General features: G+C 46.9%; 3 protein-coding genes across 3 annotated transcripts; 1 reads left to right on the forward strand and 2 right to left on the reverse strand.

The window, feature by feature from the left end:
- Nucleotides 1-213: 213 nt before the first annotated feature.
- Nucleotides 214-1,940, forward strand: n6amt1 (N-6 adenine-specific DNA methyltransferase 1). Its single transcript, XM_053417361.1, has 6 exons — nt 214-595; nt 678-764; nt 847-937; nt 1,013-1,096; nt 1,185-1,326; nt 1,405-1,940. Exons 1-6 carry the CDS (start codon nt 408-410, stop codon nt 1,515-1,517), a joined length of 705 nt encoding a protein of 234 aa, XP_053273336.1. The 5' UTR covers nt 214-407; the 3' UTR covers nt 1,518-1,940.
- Nucleotides 1,649-11,485, reverse strand: gart (phosphoribosylglycinamide formyltransferase). The gene is made up of 23 exons (XM_053417360.1): nt 11,253-11,485; nt 10,939-11,059; nt 9,304-9,453; nt 9,058-9,153; nt 8,502-8,676; nt 7,886-7,997; nt 7,201-7,269; nt 6,982-7,107; nt 6,815-6,902; nt 6,629-6,714; nt 6,378-6,546; nt 5,933-6,164; nt 5,499-5,593; nt 5,265-5,374; nt 4,607-4,805; nt 4,272-4,523; nt 4,040-4,192; nt 3,616-3,819; nt 2,989-3,147; nt 2,700-2,830; nt 2,470-2,611; nt 2,271-2,386; nt 1,649-2,198 (listed from the first exon to the last, which is right to left on the reverse strand). The coding sequence occupies exons 1-23, from the start codon at nt 11,337-11,339 to the stop codon at nt 2,001-2,003; spliced, it is 3,270 nt and encodes a 1,089-aa protein (XP_053273335.1). The 5' UTR covers nt 11,340-11,485; the 3' UTR covers nt 1,649-2,000.
- Nucleotides 11,486-12,491: 1,006 nt separating this feature from the next.
- On the reverse strand, nt 12,492-14,915 carry LOC128431052 (uncharacterized). The gene is made up of 4 exons (XM_053417265.1): nt 14,499-14,915; nt 13,416-13,682; nt 13,181-13,333; nt 12,492-13,086 (listed from the first exon to the last, which is right to left on the reverse strand). Exons 1-4 carry the CDS (start codon nt 14,782-14,784, stop codon nt 12,926-12,928), a joined length of 867 nt encoding a protein of 288 aa, XP_053273240.1. The 5' UTR covers nt 14,785-14,915; the 3' UTR covers nt 12,492-12,925.
- Nucleotides 14,916-22,129: the final 7,214 nt, after the last annotated feature.

Consider the following 22,129-nt stretch of genomic DNA (forward strand, 5'->3'; position numbering starts at 1 on the left):
CAGATATTATTGAACCTAACAAGACTATTATACATTATACATGAACTGTAAACAAACCTACAATCTTTTTTGTCATCACTACTTTAATAATTAGTTATTTTGGAGACAGTCAGGTTTCACATTAAATTTTATTTCACTGATTAGGTCACATTTTAATTCATAAAACCACATAGAAACAGCTGCTAAAATAAACCAGCGAAGAAGAGGGTTATCTACGTCACAGTGACGTAGTGCGTACGAGGAAGTGTATTGACAACACGTTAGCTGAAAGCGCCTAGCACAACATTAGCTTACGTCGTTTTTGAAGAATTCTGGCGGTGTCTTGTGCGCAAAACTGACGTAAGCGTTAAACAACAACACTGTGCGAAACTTCCGCTGACATTTACGTGCAATTATTCACGCAGTGGATGGTGGAGCGAGCCGGGAACGCGAGCAAAGCTGCAGCCGGGATGGAAGACATGTGCGCCGGCTACCCCACTCCCGTGTACTCCCACGCCGGGCGGGGACCCTTCCAGGATGTCTACGAGCCCGCGGAGGACTCGTTCCTTCTGATGGACGCGCTGGAGAAAGACGCGCGGCGGCTGCAGGCGATCAGGTCAGACTCACGTTCCGCTGTAACCCGACCGGAAATGAGCCCCGTCACTCACCCCGGGTGCGTGTCTCTCCGCTGTCTGCAGCCCGGCCGTGTGTGTGGAGGTCGGCAGCGGCTCCGGAGCGGTGTCCGCCTTCCTGGCGTCGGTGGTCGGACCCTCAGCGTTACACATGTGAGCTAATATCCCATCTACAGTGAAATACACTCATGCATTACCACAGTGTGATCGTCAGTGTTTGTCTCCCCCCTCCCAGTTGCACTGATGTGAATCCCGCAGCAGCCCAGTGCACAGAGAAGACGGCCTCCTGCAACAGTGTTTCACTACAACCCGTCATCACAGACCTGGTGAGGCTTTCACATGCACACGCACGGATTTGAAATGAACCACAATGCGTATTGAAACGATCTCCTCTCTTCCAGGTGGAGAGTCTTCTGCCCCGGCTGAGTGGCAAAGTGGACGTCCTCCTCTTCAACCCCCCCTACGTGGTGACGCCATCAGAGGAGGTGATGCTCCTCAGGCCAGCAGCTTCTCTCCAGGTGGAAGATGGGGAGCGTTGTTAACAGTGGAAGCTTTCTCTGGTGTCCTCCTCAGGTGGGGAGCAGAGGTATCGAGGCCGCCTGGGCGGGTGGGACGCGAGGACGAGAAGTAACGGACCGATTTCTCCCCCTGGTGACGGAGCTGCTGTCCGCCACAGGGTTGTTTTACCTCATCACCATCGCTGAGAACGATCCAGGTGAGTTTTTAACGTCGGACGCGATTTTTGATTACGACTAAGAAGACGATTTGACACGTCTCCCTCTTTTGTCCACAGAGGACATCATCCGCTTCCTGGGGACACGGGGCTTGGAGGGAGAGTCGTGCTTGTCCACAAGAGCAGGGAACGAGAGGCTGTCAGTGCTTCGCTTCCACAGGAGACAAACGTGAGAGGAGGAATTCTGAGCTGTCAGAGAAGACACTGGACGGATTGAGACTCTTGGATGTGACCAGGACAATTGTCCAGATTCAGACCGAGTGGAAGGAGCTTCTGCTGTAAACATGCTGACATGACATCTGTATTTGACACTGTAACAGACATTTTAATAATGACGGACAAGAATTCATTACACCAACAGCGCTACAAGCTGATTCCAGTGCAGGCATTATTACAATTGTAACATTTCTAAAAAGATAATATTGGAATGTCATTTTAATTTTCAAGTACGATGCTTCTTTACACTAGAAGTTGAAATGCTACTTTCATCTCAACAAAGGACAGTTTGAAGTGGAGGGAAAAAAAAAAAGTTAATACTGTAAACTCTTCTATTCCTTTCCCACTTGTTTGTCTAATAAAGTGTTAGTTTTACACAAGCAAGCTGTTTAATCGTGTTAATGACAGGAATGGATGAAGTGGAGTTTGACGTCGGGTCTTTAACTCTGGGGGCTCGTCTTCCACACGCTGTGTCCGTCCTCGCTGAGGGTGACGGTGCCGCTGGCCACCAGCTCCAGGGCGGCGGGGAAGGCGCGGTGCTCGGCCTCCCGGATCCGGTCGCACAGAGCCTCCTCGGTGTCGCAGCTCAGCACGGGCACGGCCTCCTGCGCGATGATGGCGCCTGCGTCCACCTCCTCCTGTCGAGACAACAGCTGTTTAACGAATTCAAAGACAAACACAACTTCTCAGATGATATTTTTCCCACTTACTGCCACAAAGTGAACCGTGCAGCCGGTCACCCGCACCCCGGCCTGCAGCGCCTGCTTCTGGGCGTTCACGCCCTTGAATGACGGCAGCAGGGATGGATGGATGTTCAGCAGTTTCCCTGCAACAGAAACCAAAGCTGTTTAACACAACTTCGGAATTAAATGTAAGAAAAGCGTTGTCGTCCTGATGCCATCTTCACACCGTTCCATTTCTTGACAAAGTTGCCCGTGAGGATCCTCATGAACCCAGCGAGACACACCAGCTCCACCCGGAACTCCTCCAGCACGCGGTCGATGGTGCCGTCAAACTCCGCCCGGCTCCCGTACATTTTGTGGTCCACCACCTGTTTAAGGTCGGACACAAACGCTTAATATCCTCATCTAATCACTGAACTTGGGTTTTTTGATTATTCTCATGAATATCTGCGTTACTCGTGTCTGGATCCCAGCCAGCGACGCCCTCTTCAGGCCCTGGACGCCCGGCCTGTTGGAGATGACGACCACAATCTCTGCCGAGCTGGACGGACGCCTGGCCTGCTCGATCAGGGCCTGGAGGTTGGTGCCTGGGACACAGAGGAAACTTTTTATAGACAAATCGTGAGGAAAATATCAAGTGGGAACTAAATCCCTCCACAGAGCACATTCATCAAATCCTTTGATTCCTTTCACTCAGAGTTGAGTCCAGCTGCAACTCTTACTGCCATGTGAATGAAGAACACACCTGTTCCAGAGATGAGAACAGCGACTCTCGTCCTTTTGCGCGGTGTGCCGTCGCTGCCGTGACAACCGTTATTCTGCTCGACCCCCGAGTCTCCGGCGGCGACCGACCCCGCCTTCAGCAGGCTGTTGCCCAGGTTACGCACCACCACAGATTCTGCCCCTACATCAACACACACAACAAAACGTCCATTTTCACCAACCTCTGCTTTTTCATGATTCTTGGAGGATTCATAGTTTGCTTGTACTCTAAAGTACAACAAGGCAAGTGTTTGAGAGCCAAGTAAATGGTGAAGTGAGTGCAGCGCCATCTGCTGCTCAAATGTAAGACTTACACAGTTGGAGCTCTTCGAAATGATTGGAGGTAATATTGCTGCATTGCACTTTATCTGAACTACAACTAATTTAACAGACAATACAACACAATCATATAGTTAACTCATGTCAATGCTTCACTTTTAAAGTTTTTCGAGTTTATGCAGTGTCTTAATTACGTGTACATTAATTTAATGTGGCTTCAGTTTAATTAAAAAAAATTTTAGTAGAGAATTTCATTTAATTAGCTCTGTCTGTAAACTAGTCATTTTTCAACCATGCAGATAGTATTGAACTCCAGGTTTCAGTGGCTGACCAGGCAGCTTGTGAGCCAGTGAGCCCACTATCCAGGCCTCCTCGTGGGCTTGCAGCTGCCGCAGGACCCCCTGGGCCTCCAGCGGGGCCACCACCAGCACGGCGCCCAGGCCGCAGTTGAAGGTGCGGGCCATCTCGTCGTCGCTCAGGCCGCCCTCCCTGTGCAGCCAGGAGAACACGGGGGGGATGTTCCATTGAGAGGCGTCTGAATCACACAGAGAGACAACAGGGGGATATTAAAGAGGGAGCAGAGAGGGACCTCAGGGAAAGTTTATTCATGTTTACGCTTGAACAAAGGTCCTTCAACTATAATCATTTATACAGGAAACTTTCTTTCTTCCTGTTTTCCTCTGCTAATGCAGCTCTCCACACTGTTGATGTCAACACTTGTTTATGCTTAGGATGCAGATGAAGGAGACGTGTACCTAAATCAACCGCCAGCTCCTCGGGCAGCACCCGAGGGATGTTCTCCAGGAGCCCCCCCCCTGTGATGTGAGCGTAGGCTTTCACGGCGCCGCTGCGGAGGACGGGCAGCAGCAGGCGACTGTAGATCTTGGTCGGTGTGAGCAGCACCTCACCTGGAGGCGACAGAACGGTTCAAGTGTGGGTTGGGACTCGAGTGTTTGCATCTGGGGTGAAAACGAAACACAAACGTACCGACGGTCTGCCCAGGGCCGCAGAACGGGGCGGGGGAGCTGTAGCCGAGGCGGGCCCGCTCCAGGACTTTGCGGACCAGGCTGAAACCGTTGCTGTGGACGCCGGAGGACGCCACCCCCAGCAGCATGTCCCCCTCGGCGATGTCCCCCAGTCTGGGCAGCAGGGCGCCGCGCTCCACCGCTCCCACGCAGAACCCGGCCAGGTCGTACTCGCCGGGAGCGTAGACGCCCGGCATCTCTGCCGTCTCACCCCCTGGACAAGGACATTTTTGCAAACAGACATCATAAGCATAGATAATATTCATCATTCAGTCATTGCACTGTCACTTGTCTCACCCAGCAAAGCGCAGCCCGCCATCTCGCAGGCCTTAGCGACGCCGCCGACCACCGCGGCGGCCACGTCCACGTCCAGCCGGCCGCAGGAGAAGTAGTCGAGGAAAAAGAGCGGCTCGGCGCCCTGGGCGAGCACATCGTTCACGCACATGGCGACCAGGTCCTGACCCAGGCCGCCATGCTGCCCGCACGCCTGAGCAATCTGATGGAGAACCACAAACAAACTGTTTTTAAAAATCACCACTTTTCTTGAAGTTTGGCACCTTGAGAAATCCAACCCACTAAGGATTGTAATTTAATCTCCAGGCTCTCCAACAATGAGATCAATCTGCTCCGAGCATCCACAAAATAATCCTGGATCTTTCACACTTTAAATGAATTTGTATTTCTCTTTTTTAAGAAGCCAGAGCCTAAGCCCTTGAATGTGTCTGCAGATAAGCTCGTCTCCCCCGCTGCTCCATTACCACGCAGCCAAATCTGGATCCTATTTTCAATGGTTACTCGTTATAGCCCGTTTGGAAATTACCAAAGCCAATTTGGACCGAGCGGAGCTTTTCAGCACTTTCATTAGATTCTCATTTGTTCCAGTTCTTAGCGGAGACAGTCACATATCGAGAAAAGACAGTGGCGCCTGCGAGGAGACATCAAACTCCTGTCCCACCTTGAGCTTGGTGCCCACGCCGTCCGTCCCAGACACCAGGATGGGGTCCACGAACCCTGCAGCCTTCAGGTCGAAGAGACCAGCGAAGCCTCCCAGTTCTGCATTACACCCTGATGGAAAACACAAGTTACACAATTACTGCATTCGTACCATGTGTAATGAATGATTTTACTGTGTGAAGTCATCTTCTGTCTGTGTTAAGTGTCTTTTTGTTGAACAGGACACTGAAGTTACCAGAGCGAGACGTAGCTTTAGCCAGAGGTTTGATCAGCTCCACCAGCTTGTTACCGGCAGCGATGTCCACTCCGCTCTCCTTATAGGTCAGACCTCTGTCAGAGACACAGTTTTTATTATCCCCACTGGCTTCAGGTCTAAATCTGAAATAGGTCTCATTTTTTTTTTTAACTCAAAGGGGAATTTCTGGTTGTGGGGATAACACACAAATTAATGATAAAAAATAAAGGATATAAGCTAATTTACAGAATTATTTACGTGGTGATTAGAAAGAAAAACTAGGACACAAGTGCATGTACACTGATGTTTATTATTCAATCGGTTCTATAGGATTTACAGTGTGGAGATGGAGAATAACAAACACAAAATATAAAAAAAAAGGGAGTGTTTCAGTTGAAGTGTGTGTTTTTGGCGTGCGCCACACTCACACACACCTGGATTGGTTCAGGTGAGCGATGGCCCGGTGGCCGATGTCGCGGCGGTAAACCGCACCCGGGAAGCCGATGGCAGCCACGCCCTGGTTGGCGGAACGCAAGGCCGCTTCCAGGGAGGAGCTGACCGCCGTGACAGTCAGGACCCGCCCACCGCTGGAGACCACGCCTCCTTCCTTCAGGGCGGTACCGGCGTGGAAGACCTGCAGCCCGTTGTCCTGAACCTGGGAGAGGCCTGAAGGACAAGAGTGATTAGAGATGTTATTTTTTTTTATTTTTTAATATTCCATGAGTTTATCAGTTGTCAGACGCCATGCATCTAAAAACTGATAAATGTGGCTTTTATCACTTTTTTGACTCCATCTTACTATAGTGTAATATTTGTCATATCTCACTATACCCTGACATTCAGCCCACACAGGCTTTGCTGCTGCAGTGTCGTGCAAACCTGTGATCTCGACTCCTTTCTTGTAGGAGCCAGGGTAACCGGGGCTGGCCATGACAACCGTGACAGCAGAGCTGTCTTGCTGCCACACGGGGGGGTTGGCAGCCAGTGTGCCTTTCATGGTGTTCATTATCACTTCGTACAGGTCGCTCTTCAGCAGGGGCAGCAGCACCTTCAATAAAAATACATATCTAATGAGTTGACAGTCAAATGTAAGGTTTCTTGTGCATCGATGGGTTAGGGGCGACTTGTACCTGACACTCTGGATCCCCGAAGCGACAGTTGTACTCGAGCACCTTCGGGCCCTGCTTGGTCAACATCAGCCCCGCGTACAGCACACCTGGAAACACAATCCAAGATGGAGGCTGTGTGTCATTCATCTGAAACCATCAACTCACGGCTGCATAGACAACAACACATGCAAGGGACCGAGCACTCACCCACGTAAGGAGCTCCCTCCTCCTTCATCTTGTCCACCGTCCTCTGAAGGACCGTCTCTCTGATCTGCTGCAGCAGCTCCTGACTCACCTGCACAGGAGTCGGATCACCTCACATTAGCATCACCGTCCTTCTGGTTCTGTTAAGTGGTCAAATGTCAGCACGGTACCTGAGGGGTGGGGCAGTAGGCCCCCATGCCGCCGGTGTTTGGCCCCAGGTCCCCGTCCTGCAGCCGCTTGTGGTCCTGCGCTGGAGGCATCGGCGACACCGAGGAGCCGTCGCTGAAACACAGACACTAAAGGAGCAGGGAAGCCTCCTGTCAATTTCCCCTTCAGATCCAACTGGTGTAAATAATAAGTGAATTTCAGTTTAATCGTTTTTTACTCACAGACACTTCCTCTCCCTCCAGGAGCTCCTCCACCACCACAGTGTCCCCTGCAGCTCCAAAGGCTTTGTCCTGTCAGAGAGACAACGTTCACATGCTGCTCTGATCCATTGTTCCAATAAAACAAGCGTCTGCTCTAAACCGGCCTGTTTGGTATGGGTCGTGCTGTTGGCCTGTGGTAATGCTCCAGCACACTTTATCTTTCGTGTGCTGGATGTTGAGTGCCGAGCTTTTTACAACACAATCTTCAGACCCAAGTTCACAACTTTTCAAGATAACACACAGAACAAAACACTGCAGCAACAAATCAAAATTTGTGCTTTTACTTTGTAGTAAAATTGCCCAAGAAGTTGTGATTCTACAAATGTCTAGGTCAAGTCAGATAAGGTCAAATTAAAAAAAGAATTATCACAATGAAGTAGAGGCATATACATACAGATTTTTGTGGAATTAGTAAGTACATTACCAACTACAAACTATCAACTCTGAATAAAGTAAAAGCACAGAAACATACAAGGGAATTATCACTGACCAGTCTATTCATCACTGTTCAAGCAGGGCTGTTCAAAAGGCAGCAGTCAAATGTGAATATTCGACCGACTCGTCGTAAATATAGCCTTTATGAGATTATTATTTCTAAGACTTCAGTATGAGGTTTAGCTACATATTGTCTGTCGGAGTCGGGTACCTTCATGATGTCCATCACAGCCTGACAGGCCTCCTCCTGGTCTCTGGCCACGATGACTCCCTTCCCGGCTGCCAGGCCGCTGGCCTTCACCACCAGCGCAGGAAAGTCGGCACTTGAGACGGAAAACAACGAGAGCAGCTCAGTAACGTGAAGAAGGAATCACTTCCAGGGGAAACACATCTGGAGCAGATGCTGTATTGCCGATATAAAACCCCAAATGTCTTCTGTGGACCGTTTAGCATCTGCAGAGCACACCGTTGTGGACGCGTGTGGAGGAAGCTGGCAGAGCGTGGCAGCTGTTATCTGCCCAAGATGGTTTATATGACCAAGGAGATGAGTTTCAGTGAAAAGTTACAACTCTGTCTCTTCTTCAAGGGCGCTACGAAAAACAGCCATCACTTCTGAGATCATTAACTTTGAGAATAAAACAAATTCTGTCAACATTTCCTTTTTCTATCAGAACACAATTTCCCGTGTGGTTAATGGCTCTGAAACGAGCTTCCTGCAGGAAGTAAAAACTGTCTGATAGTTTGCATTTAACACAAAGGACACATGTCTATTTATACGTCTCTGGACTCGGGACGTGGGCACAGATACACTGGTCTGCTGTACTGACGTGCGGATGTAGTTGCAGGCCTCCTGGGGGTCGGTGAAGGAGCCGTAGCGGGCCGTGGGGATGCCGTGTCGCTCCATGAACGCCTTGGAGAAGCTCTTGCTGGCTTCCAACTGAGCGGCTTTTCCAGAGGGGCCGAAACACGGCACCCCGGCTGCCGTCAGGTCATCGACGATACCTGAAAGAGACGTTAGCTTAATTAAATCCCGATGTGACATTTGTAAATGTTTTCAGACTCAAACAATGTTCCTGCTCTGCCGCTGAGCAAGGCTCGGTCAGTTTGTGACGCGTTTGAAGACGAGGAAGCAGGAGGGGTTCTCTGTGAGTTAGCCGTCTTTATTGGTTATGAATAGTTTTTTTCAAAGTTGAGCAATGAAAGCCAAAAGTCTAGGTGAGCAAATGTTTTTACTTCATCTATCTATCTGCTTGAAAGGCTGGGAAATGGAAGTTTGTGTCAACGTGGGCGATTCTGTCCGCTCCCTCAGGTTTCAATGGGTTAAAGGTGGCCAGACGGACACGAGACACAGGAGACAATATAATATCCACGGACTTCTCTTACCTGCAGCCAGCGGCACCTCAGGCCCGACCACCACCAGCCCCACATGATGATCCTTGCAGAACTGAGCCAAGATGGAGTGGTTGCTCACCGATACCTCTGCGTGGAGGGAAATCACAGGAAGCAAGAGTTTGATCTTTATTTTTATAACTATTACCACCACCGCTTCAGGATTAAGAGCTGAAGCACAAACACATGATGCTTATCACAATGTGGAATTTGCCGGTCTCTCCGAGTGTTTGTATTTACCGGAGTTGCTGATCTTCCCACAGTTGGCGGTGCCGGCGTTACCCGGGGCCACCAGGACCTGCTGGATCTGTGGCGACTGGGCCAGCTTCCAGGCCAGTGCGTGCTCCCGTCCTCCGCTGCCAACCAACAGCACCCGCTCTGCCATGGCACCTGGGTGAGAAATGAAGAGATCCCCAGCGTGTGGCATTAGGCTTAAAACCGAGCACGCCTACATGGTGATTTCCTGCCGGCGCTTCTCCTCCGCCTCCAAGCGTTTTCGCAAAGCAGCCATTTAATTGCATGCAAGGCCTGACCTATAACGAAAAGGAGTTTGCCGAGCTGCGAGGGAAGCGCTGACCTTTACCGAGGCCCGGGGTCTTATATTATCTTGTAACGCCCGACTAACAAGGATCCAATCAACTGGAACAAGAACACAAGTCAACAATTAAATGGCGTGGTCACCGAGCACTGAGGGGCTGAACACGGCCGGCTCATTTGCATGGAAAAACAAAACCATTATCAGGTGGAGATACAGTAAACCATCCGCCGGAGCCTCGGCAGCTTGGTTCCTCTGAGCCTCTTAAATCAATTTTCTGCAAAGACGATATTTCATTTATTACTTGCGGACGCCTTTTCTCATTTAGCCGTGGTTATTGCAGGCAGCGACAATGTTTGTCATTTAATAATTGATTATATTTGAGAGGATTTAACACAAGAAATAAAAACGGTTCTTTTATTTTAAAAGTAAAACATGATATGCACCGGCACACAGTGTGAATTCACAGTGTTCCTCATGACACACGTTTGGAATCAATGTAATCTCATCACTTGGATCAGGCTCACGTGCTGTTCTGCATTTCCAAAACTTAATTTTACCCCTTAATGTGGTTTTAAAAAAACGTATTACATCTTCGAGTGCGCTTTAAACCCCCTGCAACTCAAACAGGGTCAGAGTTCAAACCCTCCCAATCTGTGTTGACCTGAAACCTGTGACTTGTTGTGCAATTGCGAGGTTTACTCTAAAGTAAAAAAAAATAAATGAAGGGTTCCGAGTGTCACATGGTTCTGATAGATCCCTGTGAGGACGAGCCGGGATCAGATAAGAGCACAAAGGGCTGAGTGTTGCACAGTGGTCGCACACGATCCACAATTAGCCAAAATCACCGCTTTTGATTGAAATCACGTCAGTCATGTGACTCACGTGTCAGAGAGCACATGAGTCTGAAGGAGCCCTGGAAGAAAACTACACATTTATATAAAAGTGTTGCACAATTTATCATTATTGATGTCTTTAAAATGACTTTAAAGTACTTTTGACATGTTATTTTCCCACCATGCTGCATATCACTGTCCTGCACTGAGGATGAAATTAACATATTGATGAGTGAACTGACTTTTCTTTGGTTAACTCACAATTTGTTTGAAAGGTATCTACATAAAGAAAGTATGGTTGATAATGTGGATGCACGTGCTTGTAAACTGCATGCACTGTTCTGCAATAGAACACAACCGGCTGGGTCTAATGCCTGATGCAACCTCTTTCATTAGCCCAGATCATTTCCCACTAAAGTCAATGCGTTTCCACTGCAAGCAAATCAAGTGACTGTAAAACACTGTGCGACTGAAACAAGCGAACACATGAACATGGACACTCACCTGTGCGCGTTGACTGTACGTGAAAGCAGGAAATAGCCGTAGCCCAGTTCAGGACAACAGTGACAGGAGTGTGTGTGCTCTGCTCGCAGCCGGGGGACTGACACTGTCCCACACACAGACGCTACGCCAAACACACACCCACGCACCCACGCACACACACAACACACACGCCACACACACCACGTGGATTCAATATCTCAGTGATGTGCGTCGTAAACGATTCGAGAATCGCAACGTAAAGTTACGCAACAAGTGCAAAGTGTCGTTAAAGTGTCAAATAAGTTGCTGATTAAAGTTGATTTTCGGTTTCTCACCTTTATTTTGCCGCGGAGAGGTTTCTTGGGAGAGATTCTTCTTCTTCTTCGTCTTCCTCCTCTGGCTGCACCGACAGAGAGGATCATGGGAGTTGGAGTCAATCGGGTGTTGCCTCAGAAGCAGCATTCCCCCGTTTTCCCTAAAAACAAACAGACATGATCATGTAACTTTCCTCCAATTAAAGTCCGTGTAAATAACATGTTCTGCCTATTTTTCATATATATTTTACACATTTCTTTTCAAAAATTATGTGTCAACAAAAGTGACAAAAATCCTGTTTTGCAGACAATAAAGGAGCCCACTTATTTACCTTGTGTAAATAAACTTTGCATAAGTACAGACTTTTTAAGCATCATATAAATGTGTTAAATAATTTATAAATACATAAGGATGCTATTTGCAGAGGTGGTACTCGGATATTTGACCAAAACTACAATGTAAAAAATGTCACCCCGACAGATTTATCAGCAATATGACGTTGATGCTGATATGAAAACTTACTTTACAGAATAAAAATACAATGCATCTATGTTTAAATTGTTTGATAAGCACATCTTTGGAGTCATTGCTACTTTTTTTTAAGTATCGGCATCAAAATCTTTCACTCCCTCAATGCAGTACTGACACCAACAAGAATTCATATAGATCAGGTCTTAATAAAAATAATACTTACTCATTATTGTTTATATAGTTTCATTTTTATATAACAGCCATGTAACCTTTTGTTCTTGTGGTTTCCTAAATAACCTCTACACTTTATTTTCCTTATTTATAAGATAAGATAGATAAATGTTCTTTATAGATCCAAATTTGGGAAATGATTGTATCACAACATTATGTCAAGGGCAAAATATATACATCCTATATGTAGGAATACACAGTTACATTGGCTAGTCTGTTGTATTTTAAAGCTCCTGATGTTTTTAATCTTATTCTAAAAAGTGCAACTATAGCAGTAAATTAATTGCAGTGGAGTAAAATATTACAATATTTCACTCTGAAATAAAAAAGTATTTATTGGAGCATAAAATGTGAACACTCAGGTCAAGTGCAGTTAACTCAACACTGCACTTAACTACAAAGCTCGAGTAAATCTTATTTTCCACCGGTGCTTCTTTATCACTTGTACTGACAACATTCAAGCGTGTTTAATCCTAATCCGATTATGTATCCCTTTAACCTTTGTCTAATAGCAGCTGATTCTCAAATGCATCTAGAAAAAACAAGAAAACAAGTGATGATGCTTGGCTCTTTATCGTTTTATTTTCACCATTGTGCTTTTTTAAGCTACCGAGATTAAAAATATCTTTATGAAGTGTGGCTTGGCCGAGATAAGCAGCAACAACAATGAGCTGCAGATAAACAACGTGAATCAGATACTAGATATTTTTGCAATAACTCTGAATTACACAGAATCGCTGTTGTGAGAAATGATGGATGCGATTTCTAAACGGATCAGATAAAAGATTTTATCCTGGAAACTTAACGCAACTCGAGAGGTTTCTACACCTTAATAAAAAGATAACAGTGATGAAAATGTACATGGATGATGGTGAAATGACTTACTCGTCAGTTTCTGCTCCACAAAATGTCACAGTATCAGTTTTATTTCTCATATCACATTAAAAAGCTTGTAAGGTTTCAAGTCTCGAGTCCACGTGTGCCGGTGAGGTCACAACAGAGGGAGTTCAGGGGCGCTCAGGAGTTCTTGTCCGACTCCAGACTGTCGCCGGGCGAAGAGCGTGACGCCCGAGCTGTACGCTGCAGGGATCGTGATGTGCGTCAACAGGGGGCGCTCCTGCTCCTCTTCTCTGACCAGCTGTCTCACCTGACCTAATCGGAAGAAAAGAGGGAGACAAATAAGGGGAATGTTTTTACAAGCCCAAAAAACGCTTTGCAAAACTGTAATCATTCATTAATGATTTACCCTCAACATCCAGGTCTTTCCATCGCGGGTCAGACTGGCTCTCTGAGAAACCTGACATACAGGAATCAGGCTTTAACCGCTGCAGGACGTCTTCTCGACGAATCAGCAGCACCGATTCACTGCAGAGTCGCTGGTGCACCTCGTCCTCGCTTACTGGAAGAAAGATGTCACACCGGGATGGATGAGAACGCACCAACGCCAGGTGGACAAGAGTCGCTTCCTTCCCGTTACTCACCTACATCTAAAGGATTCGTCATGAACACGGCGTTGGGTGCGACCCCGAATATGAGCTGGTGGTGCCAGGCGTCGGGCACCTCCTCCCCCGCGGGCACAGACAGCTGCATGTTCATGGTGGCCACTGGAACAGCACCCCTTCGGATCCAGCGGGCGAGCCAAGGGATCAGCTTCACCCGGCGGCGAGGGTGAAGGTGGAAGAAGCGACCCATCACCTCGCCTTTACTGGCCTCCTCTGCTCCTGCGATAAGCTGAGCGTGAGTCGCACCTGAAAGGAAAACACAGGGCTTGAGTTACACACCAGAAATGTCCAGTGTAAAAACTGTGGCGCTGGAAAAGTTAATTAGAGCTTCTCTCCTCCGAGGGGAAATAAACCCATTGTCTCATTCAAGAGGGTCGTATTTGAAATGGCCCACTTGGCAGTGCAGCCAGCTGTCAGGCTGTGGCAGGAAGGAAGCAGCGATCACGGGTTCAAGTGGTGACGCAGCCTCGTTCGGCTGCTGCAGGTGGAGGTCACCACCGGTATCTGTGAACCCTGAAATATGACTGCCCGTGGAGCCCGGTTAAAATATGCGTCAGTACAGGGTCAATCTTTATGTATTCATAATTTATTACCTGATGCGTCACGGGGGAACCTGTAGGGAGTTAGAGTGTTTATCGCTTAATATCTGCCAGTGTAGTGAAACAATAAAAGCAGCATTATAATGTTCTTACCTGCTAAATGAAGCGATTTGATAATTAACTGCATCAGGACCAAGATGTTTAAAGGTGATTCATGCACAATCATTAACTTTTTTCCAAGTTCTATATAAAGTTTTTACATATTATTAGAGATTCAGATGAGAACATGCTGGTTATTGAGAAATCATCATGACGTTTTGTTGCTCGTCACAATTTACTTTCAGTTTAAATTTAGTTTGAGGTTCTCAGAAAACAGCAAAATGGAGCCACAATATAAACATTTGAACTCCTCTTGCTGAACGTGTTCATGCAGGTTTAACCTCACACAGGTGAGGACATGATCTTTTCTAAGTGAGGCCCTCGGGTGCAGTTTTGGCAGCAGTGTATCATCCGGGACATTTACCTGCTTCGCTCCGGGACAGCAGGTAGTCGGGCAGCGGGGACTCGGTCCTCCTCAGGCGAGTTTGCACACAGCGGTCGGCCTCCTCGGGGGCCACGTCCACGCCGAGGGCCCTCAGCACGTCCACCACGGCAGTGGCCCCGCAGGCCGACGCTCCTATCTGCAGGGTCTGCCTCTCCAGCGCCTCCTGGAGGGACCACAGCATGGCTCTACCACCCTCCTCCTCCTCCTCCTCCTCCTCGTCACCATCATCATGAGCTCCACGAAGCTGCTCACACACTGACTCCATCTGAGAGGCTCACCTGGAAAAGCAGGCTTTTAGAATTGATTGCACTTCAACACAACAGCAAGATAAAACATGCACCGTTTCCTGATCATCTAAAACACGTATTGCACTAAATCTATGTGCCAAATTAAGCCAGAGGGACATAAAGTGGCTGTAGTAAAGTATAGATTTACAATAAAATGTATATATCCGTCTTAACACAGTTTAGTTCATTATAAATGTCATTGATAACCTTGCTCGCTTTGCAACTTAATCTCTTGATTGTAGCAAAAAGGAATAAACAGTGTTTGTGTGTTTTCTTACCACAACAGAAACCGGCTGCAACAATAACATGCACTGCGCGTGCGCACACCACACGTGGTTCTATCTTCAGGGATTTGTTTGCGAGTAGGATAAGGAGGCGTAGTGGCAACTAGCGCCCCCTGCTGGCCGCCTCCAGCCAGGACAGAAGGCAGAAAAGCACCACACAACTGGAGATGACAAAACCACAACGTGCATCATTCACAACTACAGGTACTTCGCGGTATAATGTATATTTGTGTTGTGTGGTATTCAGCGTATATATTCTACAGGTCATGTACACAGATTGATCCACATTATTAAGGCAATAATAAACAAATGCAAAAACTACAAATATACTGAACGGATGCAAGAGGCTCTACCTCAGTTTCCACATTGCAAAACCCTCCACACGTTTAACACCATGACAGACAGCTTCACATTTGAGCCGATAATGTGATAATTCACAAAGATTAACTTCAGAATCCCATTCTCCTTTCAACGGTATCCAAAAAGACGGAATAAAAGATTGAGATACAAACATAAATGTGTGCAATATTCTGCGTTCCAATATAAAATGTCAAGGAAAACACTTTTGGAGCCATATCCTGAAGCCTGAGCCGATACTGCATCAACAGCTGCTGCGGTGATACGGATCCTTAAACGCTCTGCACAGATACAATCAGGAGTCTTAGCGCTTTCAAGCAACGTGTGATTTGTGGAGCTTGTGTGAAAGGCCGAGTTTGACACAGAACAAAATGCACCTAAAGCGTCTCAGCGGAGGGAGGGAGGGTGGCCCGGGGTGTTACAGATTGTGAGGCAATTGTCAATTGTAAGGCCAATACACAAACAGGCCTGAGTGCCACATGACCTTAAACACCAACGAGCATGAACAGAATATCCTGAAAAGACAGATTCTACCTATATACCTAAATTATAAGGTATATGAATAGACCTTTAGAAATTATGAAGGTCGTCCAAGATAGAGATTGACAACTGTGTGCTTCCAATAAGAAGCAAGGTCTCCCCTCCTTTGCAAGAAACAGAGACCAGCACCTCATAACTGTGGTTATAGTTAAAAAATGGCATGTAGATATATTATGACATTTCATAAATGTCATCAAAGAGCTGATTAGTAACACAATTTGTAATCGACTGGTCACTTTTTGACTAAAATGACCACATATTGTTCACAAAAATTGGAAATGGAGGCTCAGCATGCTAAAAAGATAGTTTTTTACATTTCACTTATTTTAGATGCTTGGACTCCAAAGACTGCCACAGATGCTGCTCTTCTCCCTGTTGCACTCAGATGCAGCCACACTGACACTGCCAGTTTCCCCATCAAGCCAAGAGATGTCAGTGTGGCTGCATCTAATGCGCAGCACAGTGAGAGGAGCAGCATATGTGGCAACACAGCAGATACAGGGTGGTGTCACCGAGGTTGATGCTGGGGGGGGGGGGGGACAGCCTGAGGGGTGCAGCGTGTCGCTAACGGCCGCCTCCCTCTTTGTGTCCTGCACAGTTATCACAGGTGGACGGTGAAACTGGAGAGAGCAGGGAGCCTGGATTCTGTTCTTCACCTGAGGCAGAGCAGCTCCTCAGGAGAAGTCAGAGCAGGGTTGCTGTAATCAGGATGCTGCTTTCGTCCTCTCTCCCCATTTTCAGTTTCCATTTACGAGGTCAGGAGTTTGGAGCAGGCACTTGGGAACAACACTTGATTTCATGAAGCACAAATGACATCCAACAGCCGCCGCAGTTCAGTCCACTTCGCCAATCATGTGGCAGCGGAGCCGAACGCGACAAGAGCTTCAGAAATGTAAAACATCAAACATGAGAATGGGGGGGGGGGGGGGGGGGGGGGGGTTTGATATCAGAGACTTTGATCAGGATATGATTGCTGGTGCCAGATGAGCTGGTTTGAGTGTCTTTTGCGGAAAAAGGCTGATCTCCAGGGATATTCACACAAAACAGGCTCCAGTTTTTGCTCGGAACGGCGTGAAAAACAAGACAAAAAACATCCAGTGAGCGGCAGCTCTGTGGCTGGAAACGCCTTGTTGATAGAAGAGGTCAGAGGAGAGCGGCAAGGGCTGGTTAGAGCTGACAAAAAGACTTGTCCGTACAGCTGCGGTGAGCAGGAAAGCCTCTCAGGATGCACAACGCGTCCAAGCTCGAGGCGGATGGGCTACAACAGAAGAAGTCAGGTTACACCGCTGTCAGCCGAGAACAGAAATCTGAAGCTGGAGTGAACACAAGCTCATAAACACTGGACAGTAAAAAGACAGGAAAACAAAGTCTGCCGAGGTGAATCTGGGCTTCGGTTCTGGCTTTATAATGCCAGAGATTGCCGCATGTTATCATAGGATATTTTCAGATATGAACCATCCACAGTTTTCCTTTCGCTTATGAAGGAGCATATGCATAGGCAGCAGGAGAAAGTCTGGGTTGGAAACGATCCTCAACCTCAGGACAATCTCAGGAATATTCAGGCAAGGGGTGGTTGAGAGCAGAGGTAGAATACACCCTGTATTAATGTTGTGTTCCTAATAATGTGAACAAGGCCAAGTAAGTCAGAGCGTTACACAATGAAACCTGCAGGAAAAGAAACACGAGAGTCCACAGAGAAAAAAAAATGAATGAAAGATTTAAAGAGTTTTGGTTTATTCAGAAAGTCTAAGCTCTGCCTTGATCTCCCCCACAGTAACTTTTATCCGTACTGATCCGTGATCAGGAACATCAATCCTGGTTGGTATTCGTCTCACCTCCCCCTTCCTCCGCTGCGGTGGAGCGACGGCTGCTGGGAGTACTACAGGAGGAGAGTGATTAGAAGTGACTGGGCTCTCCGGGCGCGATCCAGAGGCCTGCGTGAAGCATGCCAAACGAAGAGATGAGGGAGGAGGAGGAGGAGGAGGAGGGAGGGGGGAGTCTTCACATATCAGGGAGGCTGCGTCAGAGTCTCAGAGGCAGCCTTCACCTCAACATCACCTTTTCTGAAATGCAAGCGATGGAGTGCGGTTTTCTTTTTGTAAAGGCTCGGTTGATTAGTCATCACACCCGTCAACAAATATGTTTTGTGTTTGAAAAAAACAGACGTTCTGTTTGCTGAGAGGGAAATGATTAATGTGAACACTGTGGACATGAGAGTTGAGGCAAATGGAGATGTGCAAATAAGTTGAAAGTAACTGAGCGGAGGAAAGAATCGGCGGCTCTTTGCATGAATGAGATCGAGCCTGTGATGGCGTGACAAGAAAATAACACAATAGAAATAGAGGAATAAAGAAAAGCAGCATGATACGGTGGCGTGTTTGTGGGGGGGGGGGGGGGGGGGGGGGGGTGCTCTCTGCTCCACTACCTTTTTCAACAGGTCAATTTGTCCACGTCTCTGAAGCATGAAATTCATTTGTGAATGTACGGAACCTTGTACCTATTGACACAGCATTAATATTTAACGGGGCATTTCAGTGGTTATTGACTCTGACTTCGCGAACACGCAGGAAATCTCTCCCTCGCTAGAAAAAGTGTTAGTTCTCCTCTGTCTAATATCTTCTATAAAACAGATACATTGTTCCCCCACCTCAGCCCTGAAGTGAAATAACCAAGAGAGATAAGATGGAATTGATGATATTATTTGTAACCAGTAGACACGTTAACTGTCAACATTTGCAAACATCGGAACACGACTGCTTGACGACACGTGTCCTGGGTTCCAGTGTAAAGCAGTAGGATGTAATGTTGACATGAGTTATATAAGACTATGTTCTGAAACATGTAAATAAGGAATATGAATGGAATATTATATTGGTAACTAAAATCGTAATTGAGGTAATGTCAATAGTTGGAATATATTGCAGTCAATGCAAAACGCAATGCAATGCATAAGAACATCAGCCTTACCTGAGTCGTTATATGTCACCAACCTGCTCCCCTGCAGTGGCCCCCCCGGCCGACCTCCCTTTGCCCATCAAACCCTTTCAGAGGCTCCAGGATGTGGCGGCAAGTTTCTCTTTGAATCTAAAGGATAAGAACGTCACTCCACTCCTTAAAAGTCGACTACATCTGTACCCATCTACGAGAACGGAAGCTTGTGGAACTGTTTCCCGATGGTGGAACTTCCAGCAGGAGCGACCGGAGACCTCAAATCCTTGAGTCTCTAACACATCAACAACAGTGCACTCTCTTTACCCATGATGCCTTGCACTTTCCTCTTTTTGAACACATTCAGCTCTTAGTACTTACTTCACGCTCTCGTACCGCAGCGAAGCTTTCATGTTGTCCCTCAGTTGTGAGTCACTCTAGATAAAAGCATCTGTAGAAGGAAAAATAACATAAGGTTTAACACAAATACAAAATAAAAGGTGAGCAACCATGACAGAAAGAGTTCCCACCGCTTTCCAATGACAACGCTTTCTGAGGGGAATAAAACAAGATATTTGATGAAAGAAAAAATGAAATGTCGGATTGACCTTTTGGTCAAAAGTAAAGGAAATATCGGCTGCTGAGGAACTGACTGCTTCAGATACTTTGCTTATGAAACACCTCCAGTGGATGTTTGGTCTGAAACGGAGGCGGACACCACTGAATCACCAAGCTCTTCCTTTTAACAGTCGTCATTCTCTGGATGCATCGAACATTGTCGGCACATACCGATCTGTTTTCCAATATCTGTCCGTTGAAGTGCACAGCTGGAGGCCTTTTAAGATTGTTTTTTCTTCCATCGCACAGCGTCTCTCCTCGAGAAACATCTTATTTGTCTGTCTTCCGGTGAACCTCCGGGTCACGGTGGATGTTAAGTCATGAACATACATAAGAGGAAACGGCACTCAAGAGGTGGTGTTCTATGTAAAACAGCATCCTGGTTAATCCTGTGATCTTTACCATCATGGCAGGAAACGGGGAGAAAAACCTGTTAGATATACGCAGGCCTGTGGGCGTCCCTTTGGAATAATATGGGAAGCCGAGTCTATTTAAACACTATCTCCATGACCTCTGTGCGCCGCAGCTCTGCAGGGATCGACAGGATTAACCGGCGCCTCTCAGGTAAGCTGAATCATAATAAACAGCGGCGACGCTTTTGAAAACACCCATAACAGCACATTAGCATTGAAATGAGGCGGCGGGTATGTCAGGGAGGCAGCGCTGGGTCACGGAGACAAACGCTGAACGCTGCCAGAAGGGACCTGCGCACACACTCGGCTGTCCCCTCCACTGCCCGCTACGCCCACACTGCTAATGTCGATAGTGTGAACATCCTGGCGCTTTTCCAGAAGAGCCGCCGTTGAATTTCTATTCTGGCCCTGGAAGCAGAATTCACCTGAGCCCTGCTTTATTTTATGCACTACATGCATGGCACTTATTGCATATGCTGTGAAATGTAAGGGTTCCTCGCAAAGCCGTACGGTCTGGGAGATTTATACTTCTTCACTTCATCTTGTTATCAAACATTTCTTGCTGTTAACTCACCTTTATGGAGGCCATTACAGTGGGAGAGCACCAGCCTGTCCAGCGAGTGTTCGCCATCCCCTGCTGGGAAAGCGCTTCAAACGGTTAAGTGCATTCATAATCACACAAACCATTTATGTCTCAGCGAAAACAGCGTTTATGTCTTTTTTTGAACATGTAATGTGCTTTAGGACTCCAGGAAGTGTCCAAGTCACCTACAGGGTTATATCACGGTCTGCTGCCGCTAATTATAATTACAGAGTGAAACATAAATGGAACCCGAGATGCAATGCTACTGCTGCCAGGCTCAGATGTAAAAAAAAACAACATAAAACCTTAAACTTAGTTTTTAAATTTTTTATTTAAAAAGCCATCAATGGAGTATTCTCTCTAGTCAATACCACATGGCACAAATGATCCTTTAATGGCAAAACGGTTTTGAACGGTATCATCGCAATAATACAATTTAATAGTAGCCAACGGGGAAGTGTACAAACAAGATTCATGTCTTTGCTCCATAGTTTCCTTTGATCTGGTCAGTTTGGATTTCCCATTGTGCATTCGTACGTCCTGTCGTGATCAGTTTACAATTGTATTCGCAAAATATTTTTAATAAAGTGCAGAGAAAAAAGAAGTCTTTCAGTTTGATTTGAGAAAATGTGTTAACTGGTTCACAGTACCTTCCTGATGTCGTATCACCATCGGCAAAATGAAAGTCTTTATCATTCGTTCATTATCTCATTGGGGGTGACGACCACGAACAATCCCTCTTCCTCTAGTGTTTATTGACGTCTCAAGCTCCTGCAAATTGTTCAGATCACCTCTCAAGGTCAAACTGAATTTGAATCGGAGGCCCCTTTCACAACCGGGTTTTTGGTTCAGACTTAAAAAAAGGTCCAGACCAAGCAAAGAAGTAAATTCAGAAATCCTGCATCTACGAGCCTCTACCATGTCTCATACGGGAATAAATGATTTTAATCATAAATCAATCACTTTCAGCTACAACTTCAAGAAATGCTTCTTTCACTTTGGAGGCTGCGACGTGTTTTATTACTGTGACATACTATATCATGTATAACAAACATTACATGTGTGAAAGCAGAGTGAAGTCGTTATTTAAGAACGCTCGATGTGAAGCTCTTCTTTGAGCGCGTGTGTGGGTGAGGCCGTTAAAAAACATTACTGCTCATTATCACGTCAAACCTGGATCAGATTCGGCTGCAGCCTCTGCTCACGACTCCAGGAAGTCACGTCCACGCCGGCTGAGGAACGCTATACATCATCACCCAGCCGCAAAAACAAACTGTCCTTGGCAGATAATGTGCCATGGAGTTGCTCGAGCCCCGCTGATTTTCTCCCTCTGCAAGACATTTGTCAGGTTTCTCTGACACCGGGACAATTTCGGCTCCTTGCTCATATATCACAACACAGAAGGTGGCGCGTTCTTTTCTAAAGACGTCAGTGCTGACACTCCGAATCACACACATGACATTCACAAAGCGAGCAGAAAAACTTTCCATCTGTTTGACTCGCAGCCCCGGCTACAGGCCTGACACGGCCCCTCACACAGCGATATGTCAGACGTGACTGAGAGGTGCTCTTTAGGCTCAGACACCTGCATCAGGCAGCC

This window comes from Pleuronectes platessa, chromosome 24, assembly GCF_947347685.1.
Source record: "Pleuronectes platessa chromosome 24, fPlePla1.1, whole genome shotgun sequence".
Classification (NCBI taxonomy): Eukaryota; Metazoa; Chordata; class Actinopteri; order Pleuronectiformes; family Pleuronectidae; genus Pleuronectes; species Pleuronectes platessa.

Excerpts from the sequence above, each read along its gene's own strand:
- n6amt1 (XM_053417361.1), top strand. The coding sequence starts at position 408 with ATGGTGGAGCGAGCCGGGAACGCGAGCAAAGCTGCAGCCGGGATGGAA. Across the intron at positions 596-677 it reads CGGCGGCTGCAGGCGATCAG|CCCGGCCGTGTGTGTGGAGG; the intron begins GTCAGACTCACG and ends CGCTGTCTGCAG. Across the intron at positions 765-846 it reads GGACCCTCAGCGTTACACAT|TTGCACTGATGTGAATCCCG; the intron begins GTGAGCTAATAT and ends CCCCCCTCCCAG.
- LOC128431052 (XM_053417265.1), bottom strand. The coding sequence starts at position 14,784 with ATGGAGTCAGTGTGTGAGCAGCTTCGTGGAGCTCATGATGATGGTGAC. Across the intron at positions 13,683-14,498 it reads GCTGTCCCGGAGCGAAGCAG|GTGCGACTCACGCTCAGCTT; the intron begins GTAAATGTCCCG and ends TTTTCCTTTCAG. Across the intron at positions 13,334-13,415 it reads GACGAATCCTTTAGATGTAG|TAAGCGAGGACGAGGTGCAC; the intron begins GTGAGTAACGGG and ends TCTTTCTTCCAG.
- gart (XM_053417360.1), bottom strand. The coding sequence starts at position 11,339 with ATGATCCTCTCTGTCGGTGCAGCCAGAGGAGGAAGACGAAGAAGAAGA. Across the intron at positions 11,060-11,252 it reads CTCTCCGCGGCAAAATAAAG|CGTCTGTGTGTGGGACAGTG; the intron begins GTGAGAAACCGA and ends TGTTTGGCGTAG. Across the intron at positions 9,454-10,938 it reads CGTACAGTCAACGCGCACAG|GTGCCATGGCAGAGCGGGTG; the intron begins GTGAGTGTCCAT and ends TTTCTCACCCAG.